The 27,620-nt window shown below is 44.2% G+C and overlaps 1 protein-coding gene across 4 annotated transcripts in view; it reads right to left on the minus strand.

Annotated features, from left to right (window-relative positions):
• The window catches only part of NCKIPSD (NCK interacting protein with SH3 domain), a 166,310-nt gene that overhangs the window by 48,682 nt on the left and 90,008 nt on the right, over nt 1-27,620 (minus strand). For all 4 annotated transcript variants that reach the window (XM_053301706.1, XM_053301703.1, XM_053301704.1 and 1 more), the window contains exons 4-5: nt 22,013-22,100; nt 7,760-8,358 (exon numbers count right to left, since the gene is read on the minus strand). In XM_053301706.1, the coding sequence (XP_053157681.1) occupies nt 7,760-8,358; nt 22,013-22,100 (687 nt within the window). The remainder of the gene's footprint in view (nt 1-7,759; nt 8,359-22,012; nt 22,101-27,620) is intronic.

Below are 27,620 nucleotides of genomic sequence, written 5' to 3' on the forward strand. Positions count from 1 at the left end.
TATGGATAGCTAACTGAATTATGGTCTGATTTGAACTTTTAACAAGTGAGCTTTCTATAACTTAATGCCTCCGTGAACACCCTCCTGTAATCTTGCCCAGCAATAAAGTTTTTAATATGAGAAACTAATTGGAAGTTCCCTGCTCACCATCAGTGTGAAACAAAAAGGAGCTGAACTGACTATTCCTCCACCTAAAGTTGGTTGACCTAATGAGACATCACCAATTCTTTCAAAGACCATTACAAATGCATACTTTACACTGCATGGGTGTAATGCAGGGGGAACAGGAAGTTCCTGTATCATTTGAGTGGGCTAGGTATGAAGGTAAATCATACCTAACACAGTGCAGAACGGATAATATATTTTGTCATTCTACTTCCATGCCTCCAAAAACAGTGGCCAATAGCCATGGGGACTGATGCATATAAAAGGCAGTCCTGGGGCCGTTGCAAAACTACTTAGAACAGTGCACTGTTTAACTCTTTCATGAGCTAAAGAGGGAACTGGAAACTAACGATGGAACATAGCTCTAAAGCAAACAGCAGAAAACCAGTGCATTCCAACAGAAGTTGTATGCATTGACCTGAAACAATAAAAAGCAAGTACAGAAAAAGTCAAAGAAAACATAGCATAACCCAGGTTGACAAAAACCAAAGCAATTGACTGTGGTGGCATGTGAATATTTAACAGCAATATTCTGTGGTGGCATGTGTACTATTATAGCATTATCTCTAGAAATACTAGTTTAGGAATGTAGTTTTGAGTTAAAATTATCTGAAAAGGAACTCTTGCTGAAAAAAGGTTTATGGTTTCCTTTCTCACTCTTTTAGATATAGTATTTTCTTTTACTAGAGAACTACAATTTTTATGATGCACCAACATTTACAAACTTTAGATGGAAAATGACACTGTAAAACAGAGCAAGATGCTGTAGTGTGTATCATAGGAACATAGGAAACTGACATATAATGCATCAGACCATTGGTCTATCTAGCTCAGTATTGTCTTCACAGACTGGCAGCGGCTTCTCCAAGGTTGCAGGCAGAAATCTCTCTCAGCCCTATCTTGGAGAAGCCAGGGAGGGAACTTGGAACCTTCTGCTCTTCCCAGAGTGGCTTCATCCCCTGAGGGGGAATATCTTGCAGTGCTCACATATCAAGTCTCCCATTCAGATGCAACCAGGGCAGACCCTGCTTAGCTATGGGGACAAGTCATACTTGATACCACAAGACCAGCTCTCCTCTCCTCAAGGCATCAGTAACTCATTAGCACTCCTAAGTTTGTTACAAGGCTCAGACCAGAGGAGCTTTGCTAACAGGGGTTTACAAATAGATATCAAATAAGTTTTGCAGGAGTTCAGCAGGAGATTGGTGGGGAACTCTGTTGGGAGGCACATAAGTGGCCTGCCCTTCATCACAGAGGAGACACCCAGTGCAACAATAAGTTAAACTCCATTCAACCTTTGTAATTTTCTTGGAGAACAAAGCTTAAAACCTTTAATTAGCTGGCAACTGTACACAGTACATAGCTTCAAGCCCTCTAAATAACCAATAAAACTAGATATGAAGGTAGAATGCCAACAGGGGAGGGGGTGCTTCCCAGTGTATTTGCACAGAGTGTCACATGTATGACTATCTGCCTGAGGGGCAGAAGTCATGGGTGTGCACTCAGTGCAAAGTGCTCCTGGCTTTCAAAGAACAAGTTCATTCTCTTGAAGCCAAGGTGGCTGGACAAGCTCAGGGAGTCAGAGAGATGTGTGGATGAGACCCTCAGGGATGTGATAGAGGCAACTCACTCCCAGGCTGACAGCACTTCTGCTGTCATGGAGAATGAGGGTCTCAGGGAAGGAGGACGTCAGTCTGAGGACGAGGGAAAGTCTGAGGACGAGGGAAACACTCCCATAGCAGGGACCCCTTCCTTGGGTGATGCGCCCATATCCTTTTGCACAGGGGATACTCCTCCAGGGGGTGGAAGCCTCCCAGTAGTGGGTGATTTGATCGTTAGGGGCATAGAAAGATGGGTCTGTGACCTGCATGTAGACCACATAGTGAATTGCCTGCCTGGTGGCAAGGTTGTGGATGTTACACTGAGTCTAGGTAGGCTGTTAGGCAGTGCTGGGGAGGAGTCAGCTGTTGTGGTGCACGTTGGCACCAACGATGTTGGGAAATGCAGTTGGGAGGTCCTGTAAACCAAATTTAGGCTGCTAGGTAGCATTCTGAAGTCCGGGACCCCCAGGGTAGCATGCTACCTGTTCCACGTGCAGGGACAGAGAGACAGGCAGAGCTGAGGGGTCTCAATATGTGGATAAGACGGTGGTGCTTGGAGGAGGGATTTAAGTATTTTAGGCACTGGGATACATTTGGGGGAAAGTGAAGCCTGTACAAAAGGAACAGGCTCCGCTTGAACTAAGATGGAACCAGACTGCTGGTGCTTATAATCAAGAAGGTCGCAGAGCAACTTTCAAAATGACACCTGGGGGATTGCCGACAGGAACTGGGTGGTATCTGCTTCAGCCATCAAAATCCCCTGAGAGCGAACATGTTTCGGATAAACAAGAAGGGGGACAGAGTAGAGCCAGCAGTTGAGCAGAAGGAAACACATGACAGCTTTCCAAATAGGTCAAATGATGGTAAGGGGGATAGCACACGCCAATATCAGGTGAGGGACTCAGCATACAGGTGTCTAAATATCAATGCCAGAAGCCTCCAAGCCAAGATGAGTGAGCTGGAGTACTTGGTTACAAATGAAAATATAGATATAGTGGGTGTAACAGAAACCTGGTGGAACGGTGAGAACCAGTGGAACATGATTATTCCTGGATATAAACACTATAGAAGGAACAGGGAGGGGAGGATTGGGGGAGGAGTGGCACTGTATATCAAAGAAGGGATAGATTCCAATAAGCTAGAAAACCTAGGTGAACCGAAGTCCTCCACAGAAACATTATGGGTAACATTAAAGGTAAAGTGTGCCATCAAGCCAATTTCGACTCCTGGCGACCACAGAGCCCTGTGGTTTTCTTTGGTAGAATACAGGAGGGATTTACCATTGCGTCCTCCTGCACAGTATGAGATGATGCCTTTTAGCATCTTCCTATATTACTGCTGCCCAATATAGTACCAGTGGGGATTCGAATCAGCAACCTTCTGCTTGTTAGTCAAGCACTTCCCCGCTGCACCACTTAAGGTGTATGGGTAACATTACGAGGACTGAAAGAAAATGTGTTACTAGGGACATGCTATTGCTCTCTGGATCAAAGCACTGAGAGTGACCTGGAGTTGGAAAAACAAATAAGAGAGGTTTCAGAGAGACAGGGCAGTTATAATGGGTGACTGGGTAAATTCATGTTCAGGTAATGAAAGAGAGGCCAAATTTCTAGACATGCTAAATGACTGTGCTTTAGAACAGTTATTTGGAAGTCAGCATGGCTAACAAGTAGAGTCAGGGAAGTTATAAAAGGTAAGACAACTTCAGAAAATGGAAGTCCTGCCCAAATGAAGAGAACAAGAAGGAACAAATTCTGCAAAAGAAATGCAAGGAGACAATAAGGGATGCAAAAAGAGTTTGAGGAGCATATATCTAGAAGTGTCAATGGGAATAACAAAAAATTCTTTAAATAAATCAGAAGCAGCAAACCTGCCAGGGAGGTGGTTGGCCCCTTAAATGATGAGGATGTGAAATGGATTACAGGTATTAAGGAGGATAAGGAGATTGCAGAGAAGCTGAATGAGTTCTTTGCATCTGTCTTCATGGCCGAGGATACTGACCATATACTCTTTCCGGAATTGAGTTTTTCAGGTTTAGCGGCTGAAGAACTGGGTCAATTTGAGGTGACAAGGGAAGATGTTCTAAACTGTTTTGAAAAACTAAAAAATCAACAAATTGCCAAGGCCAGATGACATCCACCCAAAAGTTCTGAAGGAACTCAAATGTGAAATTGTCGATCACCTAGCAAAAAAATGTAACTTGTCCCTACAATCAGGCTCTGTACCAAAGGACTGGCAAGTAGCCAATGTGACTCTGATTTTCAAGAAGGGATCCAGGGGGATCTGGGAAATTACAGGCCGGTCAGCTTAACTTTGGTGCCAGGTAAATTGATGGAAATCATACTTAAGGACAAAATTGTTAAACATATAGAAGAAAATGCCTTCCTGAAGGAGAACCAGCATAGCTTCTGCAAGGCAAAGTCTTGCCTCACTGAGTTCTTTGAGAGTGTCAATAGGTGCGTGGATAAAGGTGATCTGGTTGACAGAGTGTACCTGGACTTCCAAAAAGCTTTTGACAAAGTTCCCCACCAAAGGCTCTTGAGTAAACTTAGCAGTCAAGGGATATGGGGAAAGGTTCATGTGTGGATCGGTAACTGGTTGAAGGACAGGAAACAGAGGGTAGGAATGGACAAATTTCACAATGGAGGTAGATAGGAAGTGGGATCCCCCAGGGTTTGGTTCTGGGACCAGTGCTCTTTAACTTATTCATAAATGATCTAGAAGTTGGAATAAGCAGCAAAGTGGCCAAATCTGAAGATGACACTAAAGTATTTAGGGTATCCACAGGAGATAGTGTGGAGCTGCAAAAAGATATCTCCAAACCGGGGGAGTGGGCAACAAAATGGCAAATGCATTTCAATATAAACAAGTGTAAAGTGATGCATATTGGGGCAACCCCCCTCCCCAAACTTCACATATACACTGATGGGATCTAAGCTGTTGGTGACTGACCAGGAGAGAGATCTTGAGGTCATTGCAGACAGCTTATTGAAAGTGTCGACTCAGTGCACAGCAGCTGTGAAAAAGGCCAATTCCATGCTAGGGATCATTAGGAAGGGGACTGAAAATAAAAATGCTGCTAATATTATAAAGCTGTTATACAAATCTATGGTGTGGCTACATCTGGAGTACTGCATACAGCTTTGGTCACCGTATCTTAAGGAGGATCTTGCTGAACTGGAAAAGGTGCAGAAGAGGGCAACCAAAATGATCAGGGGCCTGGAGCACCTTCCTTATGAGGCCAGGCTACAGCATCTGGGGCTTTTACCTTAGAAAAGAGATGACTAAGGGGAGGCATGATCGAAATGTATAAAATTATGTATGGAGTGGAGAGGGTGGACAGAGAGAAATTCGTCTCCCTCTCTCACAACACTAGAACCAGGGGGCACCTCATGAAACTGAAGGTTGGGAAATTTAGGACCAACAAGAGGAAGTACTTTTCCACACTGCGTATAATTAATCTATGGAATTCTTTGCCATGGGATGTGTTGATCGCCACCAGCTTGGATGGCTTTAAAAGGGGCTTAGACAGATTCATGGTGGACAGGTCTATCAATGGCTACTAGTCTGGTGGCTGTGGGCCACCTCCAGCCTCAGAGGCACGATGCCTCTAAATACCAGTTTCAGGGGAGCAACAGTAGGACATGAACTTATCTCTTGCCTCTGGACTCCCCTGAGGCATCTGGTGGGCCACTGTGTGAAACAGGATGCTGGACTAGATAGGCCTTGGGCCTGATGCAGCAGGGCTGTACTTATGTTATGTTCAAGTCCATACAGACTCAAATCCTCCCCAAACTTGTATAAACAAGCTTCCACTTGCCCTTTTTTGGAGAAGGTTTCATAGACCTTTACCAGTCTAGCCATTCATTCCCTGAGCAACAGCAGTGTTTCCTGTTGCAACCTCAGAGCCCTTCAGAAGAATTTGAGAGCTACCTCATAGAGAGTAGACCACCTGTTCCTCCATGTTGACCAATTCACATCTGTTCCTCATGCCTTAATTGCACAATGCCTTAGGCCTTGTTATTAGACTGAAATATAAAGACTGAAATAATCATTTCAGATTATGCTTTGTGGGACACACACACTGTAAAAGAAATCAAGATGCTTCTCAGCTATTGCTCAACTAGAGGCTTAGTACCTATTAATGTACCAGCATCTGTCTCAACCTCTTCCAGAGCAGGCCTGTCTTCTGCTGATTCTAAGTGTTGGTCTTTACACCTTATCTCAAAACCCTTTTTATTCCAGCTCAAGCCCTGTGGTTTTTAACGACTCTGCAAATTGTTCCCTTTATGCACTCTCTTAGTAAGTTTCCACTGCCAACTTGATCGTATCAATGTAATGTAGCTTTCCTTTCTTTTTGTCCCATTGCACATTACAGTCTTGGCAAACCAGACAGGCCATTAGGCTGCTCTCTGGACATGCAAGTCTTTGCTGGCTTGGTCAGATAGGGAGGGAGGTCTCTTGGATGATAAACAAACAGATTTAACCCAGCCACTGGGAATTGAAATTGCCTCTTTGGGAGCTGTTTTACGAAACAATAAATCAATATGAGGAGCCTGGTACATCCTTAGGAGTATGACAGGCACCAAAATAACCCTCTTATGCCAGACAATGATCCATACATACATCCATGCCATCACAATCACCTAACACACTTAAGCTTTCACTCTGTTAACACCTTCTCCCCCAGACATGCTTTCCATAAACAAAGAGTTCATAAGCCATGAAAGATAGGGTTTTTAGCTCATTTCACACCAGCTATAGAAATAAAAAACCTTCTCCAGAATCTATGGGGGAGTCCACATTTGCCTCGAGTTAAATAGGGGATTGAAAGAAATGTGGAATGAGCAAGAACACATATAAGTAGAAGAAGATAAAGCTGTGAGGGAAAGAAAAGTTGACCTGAAAGAATATTTATTGTTTCATTGATTGGAAACAATAAAAAGCAAGTACAGAAAAACAGTAATGAAAAATCTAACATATTCCAGGTTGATTAAAACCAAATGATTTGTTCTTCTTGTTGCTAATTAAGGACACTTGAACTTTGCTGCAACTGTAATGGGGCCCAAAGGTTTGAGAATTGTTTGTTTCCTTTCTCCTTGACAATCTTAACACATGAAGGAAGCAGCAGAACTACAAAAGTCCTCACTGCCATAGAATTTTAGAGTTGGAAGAGACCTCCGAGGTCTTCTAGTCCAACCCCCTGCTCAGTGCAGGAAACTGCCCCACACTACCCCTGGCGTAGATGGTCGTCCAGCCACTGTTTGAAAACCCCCAGCAAAGGAGCCCACCACTGCGCAAGGCGGGCAGCTCTCACAGGGAAGAAATTCTTTCTAAAGTAAAACCTTCCTCATAATTTCAACCCATTGGTTCTAGTCCTGCCCTCAGGAAGGAGAACAAGTCTGCTGCTTCTATGTGACAACCAGGGGTCCACCAATTGATAATTAGTTCACCAGCCTGCCATTATTTGTGCTCACCACCTTTCCATTCCAGCACAGGCAGAGGGTTTAGGAAATAAGCATGGCCTCTCTCATTTGTACTGCGATATGAAGAGGGTAAGAAACAGTGAGAGCCCCCGCCTATTGCTCAGAAGGAATTCCTGCTGTTCCTTGTCTTCTTAAAAATGGCATTGGAAATGAGACTTCTGAGAAGCAGATTTGTGTGGTGCTGGGTAGGGCACTTACCATTGGCAAGCTGGCAAGTGGATCTGTGAATATCTGGCAAAAGCCCTTCAGATATTTGAAGACAGCCATATATCCCCTGCCCCGAGTCTTCTCTTCTCCAGGCTAAACATTCCCAACTCCTTTAACCATTCCTTGTAAGACTTGGTTTCCAGACCTCTTATGTAAATAGCACTCTTGTTTACCTGAATTGTTGCTCTCCAAGATTTTGAACATTTCCAAAGCTATCCAGTTAAATGCAACATGAATTTTTAAAGTAATATGCCTGCTTTCTGCCTAGCCCATAGATGCAGAATCCGGCACTTTTCCTACCTTGCTTTCCACCAGTGAGATGAGAATCTGCTCCATGATGTTACTTGTGGCAGGAACAAAACTCTGGATATGGCCAATTACCACACCTATGGCAACCCGTGAGAGTTCATAGCTGAGATTCGTATTCCTGCGAACTAGCTCGATCAACTCAGCACCTATTGTCTTCGGCACAGACACTACAAGGCCAGATGATTCCTGATCCACATCCTCCAAGCCAGCTGCCTTCTTATCTTCCAGGCAAAGAGAGTCAAAGTCTTCTAACCCTGCAGAAGCAGCTGCCACAGTCTCCTTGGCTTGTATGCTTTTTTCATCATTCACATTGGAAATCTCAGTTTGCATGAGATGTTGTGGGGCGGCCCTTTTGGTCTGGGGAAATTTGCTTGTATTCCCATGCTTTCTTTGTGTGACAGGGCTGACATCTAAGCTGTGTGATACCATTGTGTGGGCACTTCTACTGGGGACAGGGGGAGGGGTGTTGCTGGGGCTGGGAGTAGCAGCTGGGAGACCCGACTCGGTAGAGCCAGTGTACAAGGTATCCAGTGAAGTTGTGCTTATGGAAGAGGCACTGGAGACTGACCCAGAGGTGATTTCAACTGCATCTGAAAGGGAACAATTAACATGTCTTAGCAACAGCATCAAAGGAAAAAGGGGAGAACACACACTGCAGCAGCAGAGTCCATTAAGAAGCTCATTCTGCATGCTTCCAAAGTAGTTTAACTCCTCTTTCCTGGCTCACTTGTCTCAAAGCAAAATTGTATTAGCGCTCTCTCTCTCTCTCTCTCTCTCTCTTTCTCTCTCTCATATATGTGATCACTCACTTTGCAGCAAGGGAGAAAATGATGAATTTTCTACAGAGATGAATTTTCTTCAAAAATCTGACTTTCTATGGAAAATTATTAAAATGTGAAGGTGGGAGCTTTTCTCTCAAAGGATTAGACAGTATTTTTCTTTTAAAGCATACAGCTGTTATTTTGAATAAAGTGTCTCAATTTTTTTTAAATGAAAGAAAATGTTGCTTAAAGCTCAATCCCACCCCTTCTTTTCCTTTCTGCAACAACTTGCCCACACCAAGAAGAGTGCATGCTGCAGGAAGAATCAAGAGTCAAAGACCACGCTTTGATGGTGATCAGTATCTTTCAACTATCTTTAAATGGCTGTCTGTGTGAAGGGATGCTGGTTCCCAGTCGTCCTCCTACAGGAACGTCTGGATGCTGTTTAGCTTTGATGGTACTGAATATTGGAATTCAAGGGGTTCAAAGAACACACTTCCCAGTTTGGAATTTTCAAGTCCATTTCAAACTCACCCAAACCCTCTTCAAATTCTAAGTCTGACTCATAATGGACTTAGCACTAGCCCTGGCACCACCCTTCCCCACTCAATCTTTTGGCGCTGGAACCTCTATTATGCCCCAAATTTAATTTTCATTTCATTTACATACTGTGCATCCAAAAACAACCTCTAAGAATTCCAGAGGCAAGAGAAACGTCAACTGTGACTGCATTTTGGGGCAGAATGAGGGCTCTGACATCAACCCCTCTTGTTGCTAAAGCTCCACTGCAGGTAAGTTTGGAGGAAATGAAAAAGATCAGCACAGAGTACCCAAGGAAATGGCTGGGGAGAAGGTGCTTCAGACAATACAGTGCTCCCAGTTATGTTACTGGGAGTATGATGGGGCCCAAATTACAGAAGGGGCTCAGAAATATTTTTGCAATTATTTTGGAAAATAATTATTTTGGAAAATTATTTTGGAAAAATAAATAATAAAGATGCATGTACATTGCATCTAGCTAAAACGCTAAATCCATTCAGAATCAAGGGGATTGCCCATCACAAGTTTTACTACCTTAAACATGCACACTCTAAATTAGATGTTTCCACACATTAATAGGAGTATAACACAGGATGCTAGCCAGTTGCACAGTTGTGATTGCACTGTGAACTGCAAAATCTAGTTTGGCATCTGATGCTCCAAATATATTCACAAGAACTTGAAATTTCATAAAACATGAAAATCAAAACCTTATGGATGCCAAGATGAGCTTTTAAAAAGGTAAAAATTGTATCTGACAAAGATATCTGAAAATAGTTGGTCTCAGAAGTTATTTGTGCAATAATGGGAACCAATTTTATTTAATCTTCATAGCTCCTTGCCATTTATGGAGTTCTACCTACCAGTATTCCAGAAGTCCCATTCTTCTAATGTATTATTACAATACTATCTGAGCCCACACAGAGCATCTGTGCGGTAGTATACTGAGCCTGTGGCATCCCCCCCCCTTTCCCCACAACTCACTCTCTCCCCCTGCAACTTGCTCTCTCTGTCTGTCTCCCGCCACAGCCCTTTTGCTCGCACTCTCTGCCCCCCACAGCCCTCTCGCTAGCACTCTCTGCCCCCCACAGCCCTGCCCTCCTCCTCAGCCCGCCAGCGCCTGCTTTCCTTTGGCCTGCCGGTGGCCTCTCTCCCCACCCCACAACTCGGCCCTCCTCCTCAACCCGCCAGCGCCTGCTCTCCCTTCGGCCCACCAGCCAGCCGGGCAGCAGCCGCTTCTCGGCCCAGTGGCTGACCTGGCAACAGCCACCTCCTCAATCCGTGCCCTCTTCTCGTGCCAATGACTGGCCCAACCACAGCCACCTCCTCCCTCTTGAGGCTGGTGGGGCTTCTCCCCCCCTCCCCACCAGGCCACTCCTCCCCACTCCCTGCCAGGCCGCTTCTCCCCCCGCCACCATTGCGCCTCCTCCTAAGCCCACTGGCAGCCTACTCTGGGCGGCGGGGCTTTGCCCGCCACCCGGCTCCCTCCCTCCCTGCCAGCCAGGCAGCCATTTTTGGGTGGCCGTGCTGCCGCCACGTCACCTCCTAAACCCATTGTTTGTCCCGGGGCTGAGCAGCAGCTCCGCCCACCCCTTTTCATTGGTCATGGTTGCCTGGGGGCAGGGCTTGCCAAACATCCCCATGCATCCCCACATCCCCATGCAGTTCTCTCCTCAGTCGGCTGTAAGAGAATTAAATATATAGATACTGCAATTAGGGCCAATATATAATCTAGCATTGTTAAGTGTGATAAAAATCAGTTACAAGAATGTAAAGGGTTTGTGACTAATAAAACCAAGATTTAATGAATTTATTAGAACACAGATGAGGGATGTGCCCAAATTGTTTTGGCACCTCAATAGAGCTGAAACAATTCAGAGGCGGGGTGGTGGGAGCAGTAGCTTTATTTATTATTATTATTATTATTATTATTTTGATCTCTCTTTTTAAAAGGAGGCACGCGGGTTTCTACCTGCTCCTTCACTGCCCCCCACCGTGGCACTGTCCGTCTGTCCATTCTAAAAAGCATCACGCCATGCAGTTGCTTCCCTGTTCCCAGCAGCGCGTGTGGGGGTATCAGCATTTACATTGCATCTGTGCATGCTTAGACACCATTTGCATGGTCAGCAACACCATGCAAACAGCGTCTGCACATGCATGATGCCATGTACATGCTGATGCACGCGTGCTGCTGGGAACAGGGAAGCAGCCATGCAGCGCAGGAACTTTATAATGGAGAGAATGGAAAGCACTGCGGTGGGGCAGCGCAGGGAGCGGAGGAGCAGGTAGGGACCTGCGTGCTTCCTTTTAAAGCTACTACTCTGCGCCACCCCAGAGATGTACAGAATACTTTGTGTACATCCCTAACACAGATGTGCAAAATTTATTCTCTTCAGCAAACTTGCAGAATCCATTTACCTTAGTGGCATGCTAATTTCTCCTTTTGACTGAGAAACTGCCCAAACCCAGTACTCAAGATAATCCAGGTTTATTTGCAATAGCAGTCTAACCTCTAGAACATCCATCTTAAGATTCTGGCCAGTGTTCTTCACTGAGTTTTACTCCTTATCTTCAATAAATAAATGAACAGAATACTAAAGAAAGACTGGACTCTTTCAGTCTTTCATGGTGAGGTTAAGAGAGTATAAGTCTCAACACACAATCAGTGTACAGAGTTGAGAGAGAGCCGTCCTGACCTGCTCTCCCCACAGACGGTCATGCACTCCTCCTCAGGTGCGCGGATTGTCTGCCCAGACAAGCTGTGGCTTGGCTCCGATATGCCCATGCCCGGCTGCAGCTCACCTGGCAGCTCCGGGGGTCAGGCAAAGGGAAGCACTGCTGCGCCCCGCTCCCTGGAGCCCCAGCAATGCACCACGCAAGTGTGCAGTGCATTCCTGGGATCCTCCCTCCCCTGCCCGAGTGTGTCCACTGCGTCTGCAAGCAGCCATGGCTGATACAAGGCTGTTAAAATGAAATTAACGGAGCGCTCACTCAGTTAACCACATTTAAAGGGGATGGTATTTAGGCGGGCTTGCCACCGTGAAGCCATCGGCTCACCCACAAGCCTGGTGGTTCTCACAAGCGAGCAAAATCGAGCCAAGGGAGCCCAGTCTCGTTTTGTTCCCTCATGAGAATTGCCTCATTGTTTATGATAAGTAGTGACACGAATCAATATTTTTTGAGAGAATATTCAAATAGCATTTATGCTGATTCTAATAATTTATTATCCTTACCCTCTCACTTTACCAAGTTCCCTACAGAGCAAACTAAAAGGAAACAGATCTATCCCCCCTGCCTTTCCTAAAGAGTTTTTCCAATTGCTATTTGCCAATTGTTTGTCTCAAAAAGCCTTCCATGTGCAGAAGATGTGGCATACATCAATGTGGAAACCAGGGGAAAGGAACAGATGTTGCCTAGGGCTCACAGAAGAAGGATTTAGGGTGGTCAGTTATGCTTTTGACCAAGTGGATGATGGTGTACAAAATCCCTACCATGAAACTGTCTACTCCTTGTTGGTCTCAGTTAGCCCAGCATATCAGGAAGCATTTTGGAAATGCTCTGCTATAAAGACTAGGCTATACAAATCTGTGTACTTAATAATACATTTATAAATAAATAAATAAAAACAGTCTTTCTTGGAGGCTGTACAAATTTGTGAACTTAATATACATCAGCTTAACAGGTCTAATGACTACAAGAGACTTTTTCTGGTTGTCAAAGCGAACACCATATATGGCAGCGTTCCTGGCATACAATTTATATATGCTCCTGTCCACTTCCACACATTTCCTAGGCAGCTAATGAGAGCTTATGCAGCCACCAATCAGGGACAGTCGAAACCCTGTCACTACCACATAATACAAAGGTAAGGCTAGTTACTGCAATTCAGGGGGAAAAAAATTCTCCTGAAAAGTTGAGGTACTGTATCTTTGCAAGAACTTAATTGGCTCACAGCAGCTCTCTCACTGGGGCAGTTCTCACAACCATCATTTTCCAGTTAGCAGACAGTAAATGCAGGTATACAGGCTTGTGTGAAGCCACGGGAATCCCTCTGACCCATCCCCTGCAAATATGTGTAGCTTGACTTTTGTACTCAAGTCTTAACTGAGGTAGGACAAAAACAGCAGCTGTTCTTCCTTAGAGTTTGGTCGTGAGGGTGTTCACGCTGTTTTAAGCAGCTCTCAGCCGCCATCTTTATCAGAGAGTACTGTGGCTAGAGGGGCCATGCGGAGGAGTACCGCTTATGCAATGAGGGCTGTCTCTCTACTGGGAGTGCAATGCATTGTGGGATACTTGGAGGCCCCAGCTCACGGTTTGAACTATGGAGCCAGCAGCTCCCTCACTTGTCTGGGTGCAGGTCTTGCAGAGTCCAACAGAGGTTCAGCTCATCTGTCTACACCAGGGTAGATCTTACACCCCACCCCCCAAACTACCCCCATATGGTTGTGTGAATGGGCCTACGGCCTTGTACTCAAGTCAAAGCTAGTAGAACCTCTGAGTTCCAGAACTTGCCTTCTTTATTGAAGACCTATCTGCTGATGTATTTTCTATAAACAGTGACTGAAGTAGTGCACCGGTTTTATTATGGAGCCCCATGCAATGAGCAGTTTCTGCTCAATATGCCCTAAGACATCTTGCTTAACCATTGTTTTAAATCAAGCTAGCTTAACCTTAAACCAATTTAAAGTTAAATAACCTCAGGTGAGTATAAATTGCCTCCAGGTGATCAGGGCTAATGCAGCATCTCCTCTTTGCAGGTCCTCTTCAGCACAAAAAACCATAGCAGATGCTCAGTTCAGTTTGGAGAGAGCTTTCAAAACTCATCTGCAAACTGTACCAGTCAGTACATTGTATGTATGTATTGGTTTATTTCGGCCCAAGGCCAGCATAGTCAGTCCATTAACTTTCACATCGGAAGGCTACCATTTGGTTTTAAGATTGGTTTTATCAACAGACTCTGTGGCTGCTTTTTGCATCACCTTTAATTTCTGGTAGAGATCCTGTAATTGTCCAAGTCAGCTTGATTATCTTTCCTAGCTTAGTACTATGGGCTTATCTCCACCACAAGACCAGCTCTCCTCCCCACGGGCTTATCTTCTGCTGCTCCCTTCTCTGCCATGCCCCGAGGCAGCATCATTTGGAATCTGGAAGATTTGTCGTTTCCTCCTTAGTTCTTTGCACTTGCAAATATTTATGGCAGAAGAGGAAACTAGTGCTTCTTGAATGCAGTTTACTATCAGGCTCCCTGTTCCTAGATGTGTTAGAATTGGCTATGGTTACTGAAAATAGATTTTCAGTATGCCAGGTCAATTAGAGGTAGGGTGAAGTGGAGTGAGAGTAGGGATGTCCAACTTTAATTGCAGAACTCTTAGAAATAAAATGTAAAAATAGACCAGTTGTCCCACTGAGTTTAATGGAATTTACACCCAAAAACATATGCACAGGATTGTAACCGTAATCCTCTACTCATAAAACAGTGGCTGACATCCTGACTAAAATATTAAATGGAAGCCTCACTGAAATTAATCAGACAAGTTAGTCATCTTTGCCCTCAGTGTAAAGCACTAGTTCCTATGTTGTGCAACACCCTTCAGTTTGTGCTTAGCAACAAGTTACAAGCATAGACTCGGGTGCCTTACACAGCTTTGCAGCGATTGCCTGGGCCCTGCCTCCAGGAATGTCTGTGTTCCAAGGAACTCTAATTGCAGAGGAGGAGGAGTCAGTCTGCCTGATGAACCTTGGGAGACTCAACATGCAAGCTTCCTTGACTTTGGAAGCAGGCCACAAGGATATGCTAGTTCCAGCTAATTAGCTTTGTTATATTTTGGTTTATATGTGGTGGTGTAACTGCTTTCTCCCCTATTCCTTTGCAAACCCAAGGCCTTACACCTTTGCTAAAATAAGCCAACTTTTGATTTTGGAACTGCTGGTCTGGTTTTTGTGCGTCTAATCCTAAAAATCCCCATGGCCTAGTTGTGCAGGGTATGTTGTTAAGACAGGGTAGCTCTGGGGCTAGCTATCCTACTTGTAAAGGCCTAAGGGCCTTTACAAACTAACTTGTCCTATTAATTTCAATGGGACTCCCATTTAGTAATTTGGCCAGAATGTCAGCCGGTGGTGGTGCTTTTTTGTTTTTTTTACTTTTAGGGGTAGGGGGTTTAAAATAGTAATATATTTAGGGTTTTTAAATACACAGACATGAACCTAGGCAGGCTAGTTTTAAAAAAAAGTGGGTTAGTAACTGTTGCGGGCTTGTTTACAAGACCAACTTAAAATATGGTTACATATTATGGCCCTGTTCGGACATAGTGTCAAACCACGGGCAAAGCTGTGGTTAATCTGTGAAGCCGAGAATCAGGCTGCAGAAGATTGATCAACTGCCATTTGGCACCCTCCAGCTTCTGGACAGAGGAAGGCCTTCCTCTTCCAGGCAGCATCCCAGGACTGTGGGCAAAGCATCAGCGTGTCAGTAAAGCAGAAACTATTCGCTACAATGTTAGAGGGGGTATGTTCAGTGCAATTGTGCCTGTTCGGCATTGGTCGTCCATCTTTGGCAGGGCAAAAACATTTTAACCCTTTCTTCACATCACTTGCACGACTGCCTTTGCTAGAACTCCCAAAGCTACACAGGGATGCACAAGCACAGTTACTGATATCCCAGGACGGCAAGGGGCACTTCCAGATGGCAAGGGGGTCTTAGGGAAGAGATGCAGAACTGTAACTGAGAAATTGGGATGGGTTGGTGGCTGGGTTGGTGGGAGAAGGGATAACCCGCCAGAAAAAATTGATGTCATGTCATATCCACACAGCTGCTCCTGAAGCCTAGGGCGGATCTCATGCAAATTAATTGCAGCTAGTATTTCTGGAGTGGTAAACTGCCCTGAAAGGTGGTGTCTGGTGAAGCCATGTGACCGCCACCTTTGGTCTGTAGAAGTGATCTGCATTTTATGCATCCAAACTTAAAGAGAAGGGGGGGATTGGTGCATGTAGTTTATGATAGCTGCATTTAAAGGGGCAGTCGTGAAGACTCCCCTCGATAGCGACTGCAGTGTAAACCCATATCCTGCCATTGGATGGGAACCTACAACCAGCAAGTGGACTCTTCCTAGCGGGGGAAATCTGCTTGCCGAGTTTGAAGCAAACATCCAGAAAAATTGTTTGTTGCTTCTTTGTAAGGATCCCTGTGTACCCCTTGTGGGGTTTCTCTTTTAATCTCCCTGGGAAAAGACAAACTGTCATCCTTAGTCGGGGAGGAAGGGACTTTGGGGCTTCTTCCTCCCTCCTCTGGGAAGAGAGGATTGGGCCCCTCTCATCCCACTTTTACTGCTTAAAGATAGACTGCACAAGTGCTCCCTCTACTTTTTTCATATGTGCTCAGAATGACTTATGCTCTGGACATTAGTATCAAGGCAGTGTGTGTGTATGTGCATTCAGAATGGGGCCTTCTTGAGCAGGATCTAAAATTAACTAAGCGGACATTAAAAAAACCTAAGGAACACACACATGAGCATGCCTTCATGGGAACACTGCAATGCACTGCACCTGGCAATACCATCCCTGACTGTTGAGGACTCCCCCCCCCACACCATCCACAAGCATCCATTCTATTTTAGAGTGACAGTGGGACAAAGGGCTATTTAGGAAGGGAAGGGAATTGTGCACGCACCACTCCAAATCAGGGTTCTCCAATTCATGGTTAGTTTTCCTTTGCAGGAACACATTCTACTGCACCAGTCTTGGATACCTCCTAAACAGGGAGCCAGGCTAATGCTTTAAAATAGATTCCCACTTGCAATGTGTGCCAGCTAAAGCAGTCATTTGTTACCTGCCTACCAGTGTTCCCTCTCAGGTGTGGGCATGTGTGCACATCCACAAGCTTTACACAGTAAATTTTAAAACCTTGCAGAGGTTGAATCAGGATGGCTGCACTCAATGCATGAGCGCGCACACTGCCTTGATACTGCCGCCCAGAACACTCATTCCACACAGTCGTTAAGAATTAGAAGGAACACTGCTGTCCACATCCACTTTAAAAATACAGATAATGTTCAGCCATGCAAGGCACCCCATGTAGTGCTGCCCAATCAGACAACACATGCAGCACCTTTACCAAAATGGCCTCCTGAGCAGCTGCACTACATTGGGTGTTAGGTCACTGAAAGGGTTCCTTGCACGTGTGCCTCTTCTCCTTCTTTAATTGGAAGCTGTCACAACATTTTCAATAGGAATTTGAAGTAGAGGTCAATGCGCCAGGATACTCGGCAATCCATGCCTCAATCCCTTTTGGTGCTAAGCACACCACAAATCAACCACCTTCTTTGGAGCAAGTCAAGCTCGGACCATCAAACACAGTTGCTCTATAACTAATGACCTCTCTATGGTGGTGGAAGAAGCTTGCACACAAAACCCAAGTTATAGAGGCAGCAGAATTCGGACAACACAATGGTGCCTTGGAATCTCAGGTTTCAACAGCAGAACTCACTAAAAACTGAGGGTTCAAATTCAGGTTTGGAGGCAAAAATGGAGCCGCAGTGGGGTAATGGAACTGCGGCTTCACACATTCAGACAATCACAAACTCTGACCTCTGGCACATTTACCTCTGGTTTGGCATTCTGTCCGAACAGGGCCTATATTTCAACACCTAAACTATAGATAATAATTGGTTGCAACTAGGATATGAAACCTGGTTTGTAGTGAGTGCACATGCCATTAAGGCCCATGGCCCACTTCCCTTAGCTCTCTGCCTGCCAAGGCAACAGTGTGTTTCACTAGTGTCACCCCTATACATGACTTACAGTGGCAAGGCTTAGCTCAGCAAGCTCAACCATGGCTCCACTTTACACTTCGGCTCTTAAGCAGGGTTAAAGCAGCAAGCATGTCAACCATGGTTATATGTTATGCCTGCATTGGGTTTTTTCTGAATAAAGTAGTTTGGTACGACAGCTTTTTGAATAATAGATTCAAGGACTGAGTTCCATGCTAAACAGTAGATACTGTATGTTTTAGCCATTATATCCCATTAGCTTATACTCCAGGACTTAAGAGTCAAGCCTGTGTTAAGCCTAGAAAGGGTTGCCCATCAGTAACGTAGCTGTTTTAGCAAAGAATTCTGTTGAAACTCATCAGTCCTCATCTAGTTGTAAGAATATACTTCTGCTTCCAGGGTTCCATAATTAGAAGTCCTAACCTGTTTTCTAGGAGCAACATTCAGCATTTCAGGCTTTACCAACACAGCAACTAATTGACAGTACCTGTGTAGAGACATACCCTCCGGTTAGAAGCAGAAAGAGAAGCATTCTTGAGAGCACAATTTCTACAACATTCACATTTGAACAAAGAGCAGGATGGACCATACCCGGATAGCATGGTCTTAACTGAGCATCACTGCATTACTTGAGGGCTCCCCCTGGTGACATATGAAGTTATCACATCCTAGTCAGGAGAAAGCTGGAATTCTTGTGCCACTGGGTTGCGGTGCTCCAGGAAGGGGCCAGGAGGATTTCAAGCTATACTGCTTAGACAAGACAAACTCACTGGACAGGTCAAGTTGTTCTATCAAGTCTTTCAGATCTTTTGTGAATGACTGGCATTACCACTTCCAAGAGTCAGCTTATCTAAATGATTGGAAGGGGAAACCTCAGGGATGATTCTCATGATACAGTTTTTCCTTCATAAGAGTGCTTTTTCCAGTAGGAAGCATATGCACACATTTATCTGTAAAAACCAATTACAGGAATGCAGAAAATCCAGCAATATTCAACACACCACATTCACAACATGGAGAAAGTACACTCTGTTATTCCCCAAATACCTATCTGTCTGGGGCAGCTTCTGAGGTTTACAACTTTAGTCATGGGAGTGACTTGCAGCAGCACCCTAGCGACTAAAAATAACAGAAAATATGGGAGCAGCCCTGAATTCTCAGCTAACTGAGAATTACTGCAATTGCAACAGTATCTGAATTAGAGGTGTCCAACGACTCCTCTTATGTGGTCAGGCTGGATCAGTTCCAGTTTGTGACCTGTGAGGATGTGGACAAGCTGCTTGAAACAGTGCGGCCTACCACCTGTTCTCTTGGCCCTTGCCTGACAGGACTTCTACGATCTGGCAGGGAAGTTGTTGTAGAAGGCCTCACAGAGATCATAAATGCTTCTCTGAGGGCAGGAGGCCTCCTTGCCTTAAGGAGACAATTATTGGACCTCTTTCTAAGAAGCCTGCGTTGGATCCCTCAGAGGTAAGCAACTATAGAACTACAGGCCTGTCTCCAACCTTCCATGCTTGAGCAAGGTAACTGAGTGGGTGTTGGCCTCCCAACTCCAGACAGTCTTGGAGGAAACTGATTATCTAGACCCATTTCAGACTGGCTTTCAGGTGGGATATGGGGTGGAGACTGCCTTGGTAGGCCTGAAGGATGATCTCCAATTGGGAATTGACAGAAGAAGAGTGACACTGCTGGTCCTTTTGGACCTCTTGGAGGATTTCAATACTATTGACCATAGTATCCTTCTGGAGCATCTGAGGAGGTTGGGGGTGGGAGGCACTGCTTTGCAGTGGTTCCACGCTTACCTCCTGGGTGGATTCCAGATGGTGTCCCTTGGGGACGGTTCTTCAAATTTTGAATTTTGGTATGGTGTCCCTCAGGGCTCTGTATTGTCTCTAATGTTGTTTAACCTCTACATGAAACCGCTGGGAGAGGTCATCAGGAGATATGGTGCAGGGTGTTATCAGTATGCTGATGACACCCAAATCTTTTTCTCCATGTCAACATCATCAGGAGAAGGCATAACCTTCCTAAATGCCTGCCTGAAGGCAGTGATGGGCTGGATGAGAGATAAACTGAGACTGAATCCAGATAAGACAGAAGTACTTATTGTGCAGGGTCAGAACTCAGGAGATAGGAACATAGGAAGCTGCCAAATCAGACCATTGGTCTATCTAGCTCAGTATTGCCTTCAGAGACTGGCAACAGCTTCTCCAAGGTTGCAGGCAGGAATCTCTCTAAGCCTATCTTGGAGAAGCCAGGGAGGGAACTTCTGCTCTTCCCAGAGTGGCTCCATCCCCTGAGAGGAATATCTTATAGTGCTCACACTTCTGTCTCCCATTTATATGTAACCAGGACAGACCCTGCTTAGCTAAGGGGCAAGTCATGCTTGCTACCACAAGACCAGCTCTCCTCTGATGATTCTGATCTGCCTGTTCTGGATGGGGTCACACTTACCCAGAAGGAACAGGTACGCAGTCTTGGGGTGCTTCTGGACACAAAACTCTCCCTGGTGTCCCAGGTTGAGGCATTGGCCAGAGGTGCCTTTTATCAGCTTTGGCTGACACGTCAGCTGTGCCTGTTTGAGATAAATGACCTCAGAACAGTAGTACATCTGCTGGTCACCTCTAGACTTGACTATTGCAATGCGCTCTATGTGGGACTGCCTTTGTATGTAGTCTGGTAACTGCAATTGGTCCAGAATGCGGCAGCCAGGTTGGTCTCTGGGTCATCTCGGAGAGACCATATCACCTCTATCTTAAAATATCTACAATGGTTGCCAATAAGTTTCTAGGCCAAATACAAGGTTTTAGTTTTAACCTATAAAGCCCTAAACAGCTTGGGCCCTGGGTATTTGAGAGAATGTCTTCTTTGCTATGAACCACACCTCCCATTGAGATCATCAGAAGAGGTATGTCTGTAGTTGCCACCGGCTCGTCTGGTGGCTACTTGTGGATAGGGCTTTTCTATTGCTGCCCCGAGGCTTGGGAACATGCTCCCTGCTGAAATCTCTTACAACTTTTAAAAAGGCAGTCAAGACACATCTGTTCACCCAGGCTATAAGTTAGATACTGTTTTAATAGTTTGATGGTTTTTAATAGTTTTAACATTGTTTTAAGTCTGAAATTGTTGTAATGCTTTAACCTTTTTATTTGTTTTTTTAATTGTATTGTAAACTGCCCAGAGACTTGCTTTTTTTAAACATATATGTTAAATAAATAAATAATAAATAAACTGAACTCATCCTTGAGGATCTGGGAGCTCTTGGAAATACTTTCATACATGCAAGTTCATACATGCATGCTTTAAAGTCTCATGGTAAAAATGGCAATGCAAATATTTAGCATAGGCTAATATTTAGCATTCTCCTTTCCATCATATAGAGCAGAAGCTCTCAACTGGTGGCCTGCGGGCCACATGCAGCCCTCAGAAGATTTCTTGGTAACAACATTTGTAGATGATTGACAAAATGAAAACATGTGCTTCTTTGCAGCTGCTGAACGGAGCGCGAGCCACTGTAAAACCTACCCAATACACCTACCTCCTCCCTGTTTTCTCCATACATGCACATTTGCTCATAATGGATAACAATAGGTTGTGTCGGTCCAAGGCAGCGTCTGCCATATACAAGAACCCAGCTTGGTTATTTAACTGTGTGTGTATAGATGACTTTTCAAAAAGAATCAACTGCATATTCAGAAACACCCACACGTGCGAGTACTTTTTCCTCAATGGACATGTTCAAATCCTCCCAAAGAAGTCACTTGACTGACAGCCACCTTCAGACTTATTGAAAACATCTTCCACTTCATTGCAAGTTCATTAAGATCTGCTTTTATACTCCCCTGAGTACCCATCATCTCTCATTAAGTCTGAGTCTTGTTTTTTAGAAAGACATTGGTAATGGCTCTTAAGTAGTTTTCTATTTCTGGTTTCTTTTTTTCCATAAAAACTAATAAAATGACGAAAGACATTAAATAGTAGGCCAGTCACAACCAACAGAAAACATTCTACCTGAGCTTTATAACCTATGACTACTCCCGTCAAAGATGGAATTCTTTACATCCTAGGACATACAAGCTGGCCATTCCTTGTATAAAACACAAGCAGCCAGAGTTGATGCTGGCATATGTTACTTATATATTTCACCATCATACACCTGCAAATAACCATTTTCTTACTTTTAATGGAGGCAGCCATCTGCATATTCTTGCGTTTCTCTGGCGGTGGGGGCGTAATGGGAGCAGCACGGCGTGGCTGTGGTGGGATCTAGGGGAGAACATTTTAGAACAATCAAATGCAGCAAAGAAGACAGAAATCTGTCATAAAACATGGTGTGCATAGGGCTTTTTCTTTCACATGTGAATAGGTTTGTCCAAATATTGTTCTTCTTCAAAGATGCCTCTGGAGGAGAGCAGTGTGAATAATCTGCTTCCTCCAAGAGCTAAGCAAAAACTCTGAACATGTTCCTTTCATCTCTCCCAAGCAGCATGTTTAATTGCTATGTTCAGCAGTGCACTGTGCTCGTGTTGTATAGCCCTGTCAAAAATGTACAGTTTGCATGGCTCTCAGCCCCTCTACAGAGGCAGCAAGCCATATGCATATTAGATGAAATTAGGAGTGATCCATACAACAAGTTATCCTAGCCAAGGGATACAGACAAAGGCTAGAAGCATGTAAGGTTTCTTCACATGAAAGCATTTAGAGAAATTTTTACTTGGGAAAAAGTCTCAGGCTAGACAAGACAGTTACAATGCTGTTTATACCCCACAGAGGCTCCAGCAATGAAAGCTTCAACAAGTATGCAATGCTAAACCTTTTAATAGCCTGTTCACTTCCAGCCTCTTCCCCTGTGAACAGAGTTGGAGTAATGATTGTAGAAGTTTGATCAGAAGCTGGACAGGGACAAGATTAGGTAGTGTGATTACTCTGATGTAAGCACCCCCAAGCAAAAATCCTTGCTTAGGACCCCTTTTTACAGGACCAGGAAAAATGCTATGTCCCATATCAATGCAATGTTACCAATCTGGTAGAAGCCTCGTAGAAAAAGACCAATACATTCAATTTCTAAGATGTTTCTGCTCTGGGAAGTGGAATTTTACTGCACATGTGCTAGGATGGTTTCCTTTTGCTTCCTAGATGTTGATCTTGGTCTTTATCTAAACAAACAGGGCTTAAATTAAACAAAACCTGGTTCCTTTGAGAGTCACATTTATTCCCTTACAATACTGTAGAGCAAGAGTGTCCAAATAGAAGCAGTCTAAGTTAGTCAAGCGGTAGGAAAAAGGGACACTGAAAGAATAATGTGTAGGCTGGAGCACGTCACTTGCAACTGCAAGACAGAAAGTGACACACTAAATCAGATGAGCATTCTAATCAAGTTAAGTTTTTCATCTAGATTGTGGATTGGTATAACACAAACACTGAATCAAGTGCTATGTATGAAAATGGCCTCAGGCAGTGAAATCCATACTGGTGAATGATACAAATTTGAAGGTTATGCTGCAGTATTTGTGGGCTTTTCCCTAAGTGGCAGAAGAGGATGTTGCTTTGGAGACTCTGAAATGGTATATATTTGAAGAGAATATTTAAATCTTCAGATATGCTTATACCAGCTGAACTCCAAGGACTGCATTAGAAATGTACTTGAGATATTCCGCCTTTGTATCCCAAAGAAGTAAAGTCATTGTACACATTCCAGTTGTGTTTTGCACAATACCAATTTACACATCCTTATCCAACAATGTTTTTAATTAGAAAATCTGACACTCAGTGTTTGTTTGTTTTAAGTCAAAAATTTGGTATGTAGAGTTACATAAGTTTTGCATGGTACCTTGTTTCTAGTCCTTAATAATGTCAAAGACAAGTTTCAGATTGTGATCGCCAAAATGATAAAAGACCATATTTTAAAATGAAAGCTGGAACTCTTAGGATAGACATGCCTTATGAGGAATGAGGCCCATGTGCTGTGAAAAGGGCAAATTCCATGCTAGGATCATTAGGAATGGGGTTGAAAATAAAACTGTTAATATTATAATGCCTTTATACAAATCTATAGTGTGGTCACATTTGGAATGCTGCACACAGTTCTAGTCACCGTGTCTTAAGGAGGATATTGTAGAACTGGGAAAGGTACAGAAGAGTGCAACCAAGATGATCAGGAGCCAGAGCACCTTCCTTAGGCGGCAAGGCTGGAGCATCTGGGTCTTTTTAGTTTGGAAAAGAGGCGGCTATGAGGTAGGGATGTGCAGACCCAGATCGCTGCAGGCCAAGCTGGTTCAATCAGTTCTATCATGAACCGATCCAAAGTGGTTTTGAGCCGGTTCATCGAACCAACGGGCCCAGCCAATCATTCACACACACACAAAATTATGGAGTAAAAATAGTGGAAAGATAAAATTTCTTCTTCTTCTCTCACAAAACTAGAACCAGGGGCCATCCCATAAAACTGAAGATCAGGAAATTTAGAACCAACAAAAGAAACCACTTTTTCACACAGCGCATAATTAATCTATGGAATTATCTGCCATGGGATGTAGTGATGGTTTTAAAAAGGTGCTTTGACAAATTCATGGAGGAGAGGCCTATCAATGGCTACTAGTCTGGTGGCTATAGGCCACCTCCAGCCTCAGAGGCAGGATGCCTCTCAATACCAGTTGCAGGGAAGCAACAGCAGGAGAGAGGGCATGCCTTCACCTCCTACTTGTGGGCTTCCTAGAGGCATCTGGTGGGCCACTGTGTGAAACAGGATGCCGGACTAGATGGGCCTGTTCTTAAGATACTATAATGAAACAGAGGTTTTTCTCCTGTGATTCAGTCTTTCTTCTGTTTATAAGAAAATGTTAGTTTTAAATTAACAATGCTTATTCAGGATTTTATTGTAAGTAAGGAAATAGTGAGCCCACTGGCTCATTTAGAAGTTTTCAGTCTTCAGCCCAAATAAACGTCACAGCTGGGAATAACATTACAAAGGATAACTTTTCAAAATGTTGGGGGGAAATGCCCTTTCCATTCCCCCAACAGCTTCTGTAAATGAAGCTGTAGCAAGTGTTCCTTAAACTTTACAGGATTAGAAAATAGCATGATATGACCAGGAGCACCAGGACTTAACCCTTCTCTTTAGTTACAGTATAGCTTACTACTACTACTACTACGGATATTTATATACCGCTTTTCAACCAAAGTTCTCAAAGCCGTTTACATAGAAAAATAAATACATAAATAAATAACTTCACTTCAAGTCAGTGAAAGAGAAAGATACTTTATTGGTCCCAATGTAGCTTCTCAATTTGACCTCAATTTGTCCTGCTCAGAATTAAAATTGGTAGAGTAGCCCTGCATGGAGGTCAGGAAATAATTTTTTTAATGGAGTACAAAACCTTCCAGATTATACAAGTTAAATGTCATTGTCCTAATGGTTTCTTTTTAAATTGGCCACATTGGAAGCTTTCAAAACTGTAAGTGAGGCCTTCACTACTCTGACCAAAGCTGAGAGCTCATCTCAAGGCATAACTACAGTACACATTATACCCACAACAGCTTATTTTCCAAATGCATGCTTGTCAGTTAATATTAGTATGGTAGCGAGGGAGCTTTATTCTTCCTGTTGATTCTCCTCTGCAATTTTCTCAGTTTTTCCCTATCAGCCGGACTACTTCTGATCAAAGCATTGATCAAGGGAAAAACAAAAGTTGCCCAGGAAAAGAGGAAGAGTTAAGCACCCTTTCTTCCACCTGCCAGTTCTCCCTGGCAAACATCTCCCCCTCTGACCTCTGCATTAATATTATAGGGCAAACACAGGTTTGGGAGCCCTAGGTTTCCCCCATAATGTGCCATTCTGCTCTCAAATTTGGAGTCAGCTCAAGTTACTTTTGTTACTCCAACTAAGTCTTGGTTAACAGAACAAAAATAACCCAGTTTTAAACATGTTTTGCTGTTTCTGCCTTTCTGGACAGTGACTGGAGTCTGTGAAATTGCAAAGAATCAGGTCAATTTCATGCTGCTGATGCTTACCAACCCCCAAAAGAAGCACCAGCAAAACAGCAGAGGAATCTAGAAGAGAAACTTGCAGGCAAAAGCAGGTTTCATGCAGCAAAGACCATTTCAGTTACAACCTTAAATTAGTTCTCTCTAAGAACCAAGGAATTCAGGTTTTATCACACACTTGTAATAAACTTGTGTAATTTAGAGGAACATCAGAATATGTCCCAAAGCTTCTCCAATCCAGGAACTGAGAACCAAGAAGTTTAAATCAGCATACATCTTCCGAGCCCAATTTCACCAAGGGATCCTTTCAGCAAAAAGAGTGATTGCCCCTCTGTCCCTGGAAGGATTGGAAAGGACTGGAATCTATGTCCTATGAATCATGTCCTCCAAACCCCACTGCAAATATTCCCTCTATTTCCCACTGTCCCTGATTTTGTTTGTTTGCTTTTGGAGCAATTACTTGTTTACCCTGACAATAACACTGCTTAGGAAACAATAGGGATGTTGATAAGCAGAACATGGCTAAATTCAGGAAAAAACCTTTCAAAATTGAGTGGGATGGGGGGGAAACGTAGATGTTTCAAAGGGTACCTAACGTTATCCTTAGTGATTCTAAGTTCATCATCTGTGTATAATGGTGTAACACATATCTATCAGGAGTATACGCCAAAGAGATTGGCAATAAATCTTTCACGTATTTGGTACAGGAAACCTGCATTCCTGTTATCGAGGCACTTGTGCTTTGCTAAAGCTTCACAGACAATAGAGGACCTGTAGGGGAAGCATGGCAATTCAGCCCCCAAATAGCAGAGCAAAACCAGTTTGGTGAGAAAGCAGCAAAGCAAGAGGTCTTGAGACAGTTATTTAGTATTGAAGAACCAGAAGGATTTATTTAAAGAAAACGTTGCAAACAAATGTGAAAGATCCTGCAGCTTATTTCAGCCGTAGCTCATGGCTGAAGAGAGAGACCAAAACAAACAGCCTTCTCTGGAGAGACAAAGTGGAGACTAACATTGGAAGAACAAAGAGGGAAGGAGTCCAGCACTTTTATCCATGACCCTAAACCCACCCACCCCCAGTGGTCACTATGAGACTTTGCAGCTGAGAGCTGATGCTGCCAGGGTCCTAGCTCCAACAGGACCATGATAGAAATACAGATGGGGAGAGAATTTCTATTGCTTGATTTTCTGTAGGGATGTGCACAGAACTGCGGATGTGCAGTTCGAAGCAGGCGGGGGTGCCACTTTAAGAGTGGGGAGGGTACACTCAGCCCTCCAGCCATTTTTCCCCCACTGGCGCTCCTTCCCGGTAAAAACCTCGAGGCGGCAGCGTACATCCCTGCCGCCCTTTCCCTGTCCTCGGCCAGAAGTAACGGGTACGCATGCACCTGCTGCGTGCACGTGTGTGTATGTCAGATGGGCATGTGATGAGCACATGCACACCCGGTACTTGCGGCCACTTGAGGACAGGGAAGGGGCGGCATGGAGGTATGCTGCCGCCCTGAAAGTTTTTATGGGGAAGGAATGCCAGTAGGAGAAAAGCAGGAGGGGTAAGTGCACCCTCCCCCACCCTTAAACTGGCACCCCTGATGGCTTCAAACCGGTCCCAGTGTTCGAACCTGTTCGGAGGTCCGTAAAAGGGCCTCTGTACAGGTTCGTGCATATTCCTAATTTTCTGTTCATAGAAGCTCAACTTGTTTCTCCCATCTCTTCCAAAAAAGGTTTAATTAATTTATTTAGCTTGTGTGCAGATGCAATTATATCACAAAACAAGTTAGGACAGGTGATATGCTTCTCTCCACTC

The sequence above is a fragment of the Hemicordylus capensis genome, chromosome 2, assembly GCF_027244095.1.
Source record: "Hemicordylus capensis ecotype Gifberg chromosome 2, rHemCap1.1.pri, whole genome shotgun sequence".
Lineage (NCBI taxonomy): Eukaryota > Metazoa > Chordata > Lepidosauria > Squamata > Cordylidae > Hemicordylus > Hemicordylus capensis.